We start from the raw sequence: 9,390 nt of genomic DNA on the forward strand, positions 1-9,390 counted from the left end.
TGATTATTATTAGAAGCAGCAGTAGTTATAATAATAATAATCATAATAATAATAATAATAATAATAATAATAATAATAATAATAATAAATAGGGTAGGAAAAAATCCTAGGCAGTAAACAGGTTTAACCAGAATAAATAAATAAATAAATAAATACATGAATTACTACTACTACCACTACTAATAATAATGAGATAAGGTAAGAAGAAAGTGCCAGAAAGGTAAACAGGATTATTATTATTATTATTATTATTATTATTATGAATATTATTATGAATATTATTACTTATTATTGTTACTATATAAAAAATAAATAATAATAATAATAATAATAATAATAATGCAATAATAGTCATGGCAACAATTGATAGTATAGGTTTTTGTTTTAAAAGTTTGGATTTTGTTAAAAAAAACTTTTTTATTTAAAATGTTAATAAATATATACTTTTTAGAAAAGTTTCAGGTGTGTCGTGTGATAAAAGAGTATTAACGAGAGTGAAAGGAAAGGTGTACAGGACAGTGGTGAGACCAGCGATGCTCTACGGCTTGGAGATAGTGGCACTGAAGAAAAGACAGAAGGCAGAGTTGAAGGTTCTCTTGGAAGTGACAAGGATAGATAGGATCAAGAATGAGATTATGATTTTTTGGGGATAAAGTCAGAGAGGCCAGATTGAGGTGGTTTGGAGAAGAGGTTTTGAATATATCGGTAAAAGGATGCTGAGGTTGGAACTGCCAGGCGGGAGGTCTAGAGGAAGACCAAAGAGGAGATTTATGGATGCAGTGAGAGAGAACATGAAGTTAGTTGGTGTGAGAGAAGAGGATGCAGAGGATAGGGTTTAGATGGAGGCAGATGATTCAGATGAAACAAAAAAAAACATTCCCCCATCACTCTGTCGTTCTTTTGACTCTGAAATTAAAATGATAAACATATGTCTCCTTACAAAAAGTTCCCCCATATCAGAGATTTAATTTGTTAAACAACAACAACAACAACAGAGCTTAAAAATCTGTTTCTAATTAGGCTCCGGTTTCATGTTTAGCTCTTTCTCACCTGTGAAGGAGATGTTAAAGCCGTGAAAGGAGATGGAGAAGTCGGAGATGAAGCGGAGCTGGGCTCGGAAGTTGCCGTAGAGGCCGGCGTTGAGGGTCGGGGGCCTCTGTGAGCCTGTGAGGCGTGCCAGGGGCTGAGCGAAGCTGCCGTTCTCGGTAACCAGCAGGTAATCGTGGTGATCCTCCAGATGGAAAGCATGGAAGGTGAACTGAACGCCTGAGCAAGAGTGGGTGCCAAATCATCATTAGTTTAGCAAAGAGAGAGGGCGAGAAACAGCTCACATGGCAGCAGGGACTGGAGAACCGGTTCCAAAGCACGCCTAAGGCACATTCATTTATTTATTTATAGTTTTTTTTTTTTTTTTTTTTTAATATAGTTTCGAAGTTTTGCATTAAAGTAAAACTTATAATTGGAGACAGAAAAGCTCTAATGCTAAAATTGTATTAAATAATCAAAATATTGATAGTCAGCAGGTTGTATACTGTATATACCGGCTCCGTTTCTGAAGTATAGCTCACCAAGATCACGCGTCAGATAGAAGCTGTTGCACATTTAGCAAAAAAACCTGAAGGGCTTGTTAGAAAATCTAGATTATTTATATTTTTTTGCTGAATTAAAAAAAGGCCGTAAAACAACATCGCTAAACATGATTCGATACCGGGGGTGAATCACTCATATCCTTTGCATGTGCCAGTGCCTCGAACGCCTCCCTGAAAGACTGTCGCAGCTGATGAATAAAGTTAGACGAATGTTAACTAGTCACATGAATCAAGTGTTTTAAATGCAAATAAGACTTAAGGCATTTAGTAGTACCATTCTAAAAACGTTCACATCAGCCAAACATGAAAAACAAACAAACAAACAAACAAACAAACAAAAATTGCTCATATGGCACCCCTGGGGGTTTGGCATCCTTCCTGACATTTGATGCTCTAGGTTTCCGCCTCCTGTATGTGGCCCATGCCAGGGCCGTCCCTGACTGTGCTGGAAATATACTGGGCATGGGAATCAACATTCACCATCAACGATATTATTACGATTCCTATGTTCTAAATTAATTAAAATTCTATACGTATAAAAAATTATAGATATTACTGTACATTTCCTCCTGATTCTGTTACATTTTTAAATCTTTAAAAAAAAGTTAAATAATTAATTAAATGTAGTCCGATCCTTAGAATATTAGTTTCCTCACTTAAAGCCCAAGAGCAGCATTTATTAAACAATACAAACTTCAAATACAAGAGTTTAACATTGAACTTCAAATGATTTTATACTGATCATACACGTATCTCTGCCATCCGCCATAATTATTATTTCTAAACATCAACAAACAGCTGGAAATCCACCGACTGTAAAGTTATAAAGAAATGACAAAGTTTTACCGCCTCAAACGCCTTCAAAGTCCCAATACCCCACCTGACCGTCCGCGTGCACGCGGGTGACTAATTTTGACTAATTAGCGCTGGCGGTGTTTTGAGACTGGTGTGTAACGAGTGGGTTTGAGACTAATTTGCTGAAAGAGTTTGGAGAAAAAGGCAGATCGGATAATGGATTTTAATAACCATAAAATGCGTTCGTTACAAAATTTTTATATATTTCCAATAATTTCATCATTTTCATAATCAATAAAGTATATCTGCCTATCTATATCTGGAGCTGATCGGTTGATCACTGGTCACAGGCAAATTACACTGAGAACCGGACAATTCTGGTCACTGGCTGATCGAGTGATGCATCGCTATTATAAATGTAAAAGTAGTTTAAAAAAAAAACAATGATTTTGGAGTCAGTGTGGCGATACGTGAATCAACGTGAGTCAACGTGATACATTATTAAAAAATATCAAAATTTCTAATAAACAGTAGACATAACTGTGGTTATCACTCTTTACAACAGTGGTGAGCAGAAAAGCATCTCAATAAGCACGAAGCTCATCAAACCACGTGGAGGATCAGCTTTATATATATATATATATATATATATATATATATAAAACATTTTTTTCTCATACTGATACTAAAATCTTGAGTCTTGTACTGTATATCGACTCATATTAATACCTCTATTGGATATCGTTTTTAACTCCAGCACTGTACATGTGATTGTCAGGTATAGTACATTATACCGTACATATATATTACATATAATAATTATTATTCAAATATAAATATAATAATCCGGAATAAAATGCCCACAATTTTTATTCCTAACAAAATAAACTTGATTTTTCATATTTTCAGGATAAAAAACATTTTTATTTATTATAAGTCTTTAATGAGACTCGCACTGGAATAACATTAAATTCTATCAGTGCTTCAAAAACAGCATCACTGATTAAAGAGTCATGAGAATTTAATTATAACAGCCGAGAAATCAGAGATTGTTATTTGCTTATTTATTGTAAAGGATATGATCCGGTCATTGTGGTGAAGTGTCCGCTGTCTAATGTGGAAAATGAACGAAAGTTGTGAGAGTAATGCGGTTTACAGCCATGTTGTTTATTTGCCTGTATTACACTTTTCTAGGCAAACGAAACCCTAATTATTTTAACACACAAAAAAAAAAAACAGGAGAAAGAAGTGAGTAAAATTAAAGTGTGTGTGTGTGTGTGTGTGTGTGTGTGTGTACCTTTGCCATGGCTGACCTCCACTGTCCACGTACAGTTTAATGAGTTAGGATAGAGCTCTGGGAACCCGGGAGACAAGATGATGCCTTCAGGTCCTTTTACATCACCGCCACACAGAGCTGTAAAGCACACAGACACACACACACACATATACAAATGAAGGCTTATTCTCCACTCAGGACTTGTGATCATGTTTTAAACTCTAAACACTGTACAGTAGTTAAGGAGGCGGGGTGAGTCAGGCAGGTGAGGGGAGGGGGTTCAAGCCCTGCCACCGCCAGGTTGACACTGAAGGGACGTGGGGAAGGATCTTTACCCCGTGCCAATACAAATTACTCAGCTGGTGCCAGTCCCAAAGCCCAGATGAGAAATGAGGGAGGGTTGGCAACCCGGCCGTGTACAAACCACCATTGCTATAGAAACGACAGGACTGTGCTCAACAGCATGGGTTGACTATTATGTGTGTGAAATTATTGCTATTATTATTATTATTATTATTATTATTGCATGGTGGCATAGTGGTTAGCACTATGTCAAAGACACAGAGATTAGACTGATTGACGTTCCCAAATTGCTCGAGCATGGGAGTGTGTTTATGTATAAAGTCTCCTTGGATCGGCTCCAGACACCCGCAACCCTGTATACAAGATAAAGTGGTATAGACGAATAATAATAATAATAATAATAATAATAATAATTATTATTATTATCTGGAGAGGATGAATGGTGCTGTGCTTAACAAACACTGTTAACCCCTTTAAGAACACGGAGATTAAACAGTAGTAACATTAGCATTATATCTTCTTTAATCGGTTAAATCAGTTGCGCTACCTTCATATCAGTTTTCCTTTTATTTAGTAAAATGATTGCTGTGTTGCCGCAGCTTTTCTCATAATGCCCTGGGATTTGATCAATCCTTATTACAACATTCATTATAGATTATCCCCCTGATTGCTCCGCCTCGCTGTTATGTCTCTCCACTGCCTGATCCTAAATTTTAAGAACAAATCGTTGAAGAAGAAAAATGGAGAGAATGGAGCTATACAAAGAGAACAAAGAGAAAGGAAACTTTATATAAGAAATACCCTAGGACAAATACAGAAATTCAAAACTGTGAGACTGCACATCTGGACTATTCGATTTGCTCCATGAACACATACAGTCTCATTACTGCCTTGCATTTCGTGTATAGTCACTTTTATATATATACTGTATATATAATCTATATGTACAGGGGTTGGACAATGAAACTGAAATGCCTGGTTTTAGACCACAATAATTCATTAGTATTGTGTAGGGCGCCTTTTTGCGGCCAATACAGCATCAATTCGTCTTGGAAATGACAGGTACAAGTCCTGCACAGTGTCCAGTGGGATTTTGAGCTATTCTTCTTGCAGAATAGTGGCCAGGTCACTACGTGATTCTGGTGGAGGAAAACATTTCCTGACTCGCTCCTCCAAAACACCCCGAAGTAGCTCAATAATATTTAGATCTGGTGACAGAGTGGTTTGATGAACATGTTAAGTTGAACATCTCCCATGGCCTGCACAGTCTTGCTGTGTGTATTGGTGCATTATCATCCTAAAACATGGCACCACCTCCAGGATACAATGTTTGAACCATTGGGTGCACATGGTCCTCCAGAATGGTTCGGCAGTCCTTGGCAGTGACGCGCCCATCTAGCACAAGTATTGGGCCTAGTGAGTACTATGATATTGGAGCCTAAACCATCACTGATCCACCCTCATGCTTCACTTTGGGCATGCAACAGTATGGGTGGTCCACTTCTTTGGGGCTTCTCCACACCGTAACTCTTCCAGATATGGGAAAGACAGTGGAGGTGGACAGTGCATGTTTCACATTGTCCACAGCCCAAGCTTTTCACTGCTGGCACCATTGAAACCAACAGTTGGCATTGGCACGAGTGACCATAGGTTTGGCTATAGCAGCCCGGCCATGTACATTGACCTGGTGGAGCTCCCAACGAACAATTTTGGTGAAAACAGGAGAGTCAAGGTGCACATTTAATTCTGCAGTGAGTTGGGCAGCCGTGGTTTTATGTTTTTTGGATAGAATCCGGTTTAGCACCCGGACATCCCTTTCAGACAGCTTCCTCTTGTGGCCACAGTTACTCCTGTTGGATGTGGTTCGTCCTTATTGCTGGTATGCTGACGTTACCCTGGATACCTGGATATCTACAGTATATACAGTATGCACAAAAGCAAAGAGCAAATATTTTTAGACCAAGTCATGGAAAGGTCCCGCACACTGGGTGGATTTTGTTTTTTTCACCAAGAAAAAGAAGTGTGTGCTAATATTTAATTTTGAAAATCAGTAGGGAGTTAATTGAAGGCATTCATTAGTATAATAATGTGTTTTAACCTGATTTTGCTCTCAGACTGATTTCCAGCCCGTTAACTTCATCATAGCGACTCGGAATAATTCGGCGACGTCCACAATCACAACCGCAGCGTTTAACTTCTTCTGACTATTTCTTTTCAAAGATGTTACACAGCACGCGCATCAACTACAACACCAACTAAATAAATATAAGCAGGACAAAAAGAAAAGAAAGGAAAATTCAATAAGCCTAAAGTAAATATAAAATGCTTCACATGAAGACATTATCTTAATGATATTTCGGACCATTTTTCTGCTATGACTAAGAACATTTGTTGCTCCACTATTCCGATGAAATAATGGCCACGCGTCAGGCAGACAGCCTTTGAAATTTTATTCTCTCTCTCTCTGTCTCTCTCTCTCTCTCTCTCTCTGTTTCTGTTCCTCAAACCCTGTGACAACTACAAAAAATAAGACAAATCATTTAAAATACACTGTACATGTCAGTCTTTCTGCAGTCTCTTTATCTAACATCCATTAGCGAAAAAAGCTCGAAAGAAAGAACGCAATAGAAACACATAAAATAACCAAACTTAAAAAAAAAACATATTACTGTAATAAACAACATACATCCTTGACATCTATATTAAGACATAACAGCGTTAAGAAAATAAGAATTAAATAAATCATTAAATAAGTTATTGTGTGCGCCTCATGAAGCGAGTGCGGAATCTAAACCCTAATGCCACAGTTGTATGTCACCATAATGCCTTAAATGTGACCCGAACACAAAGTCAACCTTAATAAAAAATAAAAAGCATTAAAAATTCTTTCTCCAAAATCTTTCTCTCCTGCCCTTTTCTTTTCATTTGCTATCCATATTCATTAAAGGCGAACACAGAACACAGAACACGAAACTCTCTTGCCCAACTGTAAACCCGCAGATCCGTCATGTGACCCGTCTAGGCTGGGGTGGGGTGGGGTAGGGGAGCCCTATACTTTTGCACAATACTGTAAGTTTTGGTCTTCCTCCATCGAATTGGATTTTGTTCATGGACAGGGTGCCAATCCATCACAGGGCACACACATGCACACCATGGGCGATTTGGAAACGCCTATTAGCCTAAGCTGCATGTCTTTGGACTGTGGGGGAAACCCACCAACCACGGGGAGAACATGCGAACTCCATGCAGACAGAGCTGAGGCGGGAACTGGTGGGAACTCTACACATTACATTACAGCACAATTCAGGTCTTTTTTCGCATAGTCAGAGCGCAGGGTCAGCCATGATACAGCGCCCCTGGAGCAGATAGGGTTAAGGGCCGCGCTTAAGGGCCCAACAGTGGCAACCTGGTGGAGCTGGGGATCAAACCATCGATCTTCCGATCCGTAACTCAGTGCCTTAACCCTCCGAGCTACGGCTGCCCTTAACTGAGCTCAACCCTGAAGGTGTGAGACCACAGTGGTGATTATGAACTACAGTATGTCAAGTGAATTAAGTCAAAGTAATAAGATAATATATCAGAATTTAAAATATATATATATAAAGTTAATATAAAGAGATGTCGAAGTGTGTCGAATAATGAGGTACTACAATGTCATTGTTTTATCTACTAATGTGCTCTCTGGTTCAATCAATGCAGCACAAATGTGCCTAAGAGTGTAGTGCTGGAGATACTGGATATTGTGTTACAAAAACTGAATTGTGTTTGTAATGCAGAATAATTGTTACCAAAAACCACAAAGTTGACTAGATGGACAATTTATTGCAGAAACTTATAAGTCAAGGTTGTAAACCTAATGTGATAATTAGATACTTCGTTAAGAGAGCATAATTAAATATACACACATTTGTTTACAGTCCCCATCAAAAGTTTGGGCACATCTTCTAATTTTATTATTATTATTTGTTTTGTGATTTTCTACATTCTAGAACAATACTATCAACAACAAGAGCCTTATACTGTAAAGCGACCCTGGGTATTTTGAAAGGAGCTATATAAAACTGAGATATTATCATTATTATTATTAAGAGTCAGTTGTTAGTTTAAGACATGAGGGTCAGCTGATTTTGGATCAGTTCCTGCAAGGACAATATCGTGTCACGCGCATTTGTAAAACCCATCAAGCTCCATGATGAAACTGTCTCTCATAAAGACCTTCCCAGGAAAACAAGACCAAAACTGAGCTCTGCTGCGGAGGAGAAGTTCATTCAGAGTCACCGGCCTCAGAAATCACCCATTAACAACCAGCAGCTCAGATTAGAGCCGTTATGAAGCTTTACAGAGCAGAAGTAGCAGAGATACATCTCAATATCAATGGTTCAGAGGAGATTATTGTTGATTTTTAATAAACACCTTCAGTATTGTTTTATAGTGTAAAAAGAAATACAAATCAGGAATTAGAAGATGTGTCTGAACTTCTGAACTTGTGGTGAGAGAGGATTGAGATTATTGAGATTATTGAGATTAAGATATATTGCGGTTGTTTTTTAACTGTGCTATTTAACTATTAAGAGCACAATTTTTGTATTCGAGCAGATTTATCCTTCATCAATAGCGAAAAGCGGCACAGATGACCTCATTAAGTGGATGTTTGTCAATATTTTTTGTTATGGTCTATTGAAAACATAAACAAATCCTTAAATTACTGTCCAACTCACCGACTATTTGCATATTACTGTACATACAATAAATTGTAGCATTTGCAATTCATTTTCATTTGCAAATAAATTCTACATCTCATTTCTCATTTCTGGATTGCTTACTACATTACGAAAGTCTAAATTTGTGAGAAGTTTGGTTTGGTTTCTCCAAGTTTGTTTCCCACTGTTGGTTTCCATGCCTTAATTATGCTGCCGCCTGGCCTGAAGTTACATAAACACCACTCGGACACACTCGGACACACTGACACACACGAGCGTGCCATGCATAACAATAAACCAGCAAACAGGATAATGCTCCATGCAGTGCTCCAGCACCAGCTTCCTGCCCTCTGGTGCCATTACAGCCTCTCCGAAATATTCCTGCCGATTTTTTATTCGTCTGTAATTAGATAAAGTCATTAAAACTGAATAAGCCTGACATCTCAGACCAGGCTGCTTCGGGAATAAGCGAGACTTGTCAGGCTTTACGTGTGTACGGACAAGCGGACCGCGGGCTGCGCATGCAAAGCCGCTTCACTTTTAATGAGCTCGGACTCTCGGCTAGTTATAAAACAACATTTGGGTAGAAGCGAGGTCATTAAAAAGAACCTAGAACTGAGGATTTTAATTAAAATCATTAAATAGCGTGGTAGGGAGAATTATAGGGTCGTACCGTCGCAGCTCGGGAGGGGGTGACTCCACCAGTGGTTCCTCTCGCACACCAGCG

The 9,390-nt window shown here is 38.4% G+C and overlaps 1 protein-coding gene across 1 annotated transcript in view; it reads right to left on the reverse strand.

The window, feature by feature from the left end:
* The window catches only part of csmd3a (CUB and Sushi multiple domains 3a), a 302,574-nt gene that overhangs the window by 181,870 nt on the left and 111,314 nt on the right, over positions 1-9,390 (reverse strand). The window contains exons 18-20 of the mRNA XM_053487612.1: positions 9,337-9,390; positions 3,682-3,798; positions 1,051-1,266 (exon numbers count right to left, since the gene is read on the reverse strand). The exon at positions 9,337-9,390 is cut by the window's right edge and continues 135 nt beyond it. Of these exons, the coding sequence (XP_053343587.1) occupies positions 1,051-1,266; positions 3,682-3,798; positions 9,337-9,390 (387 nt within the window). The remainder of the gene's footprint in view (positions 1-1,050; positions 1,267-3,681; positions 3,799-9,336) is intronic.

This window comes from Clarias gariepinus, chromosome 26 (assembly GCF_024256425.1).
Source record: "Clarias gariepinus isolate MV-2021 ecotype Netherlands chromosome 26, CGAR_prim_01v2, whole genome shotgun sequence".
In the NCBI taxonomy this organism is placed as follows: Eukaryota; Metazoa; Chordata; class Actinopteri; order Siluriformes; family Clariidae; genus Clarias; species Clarias gariepinus.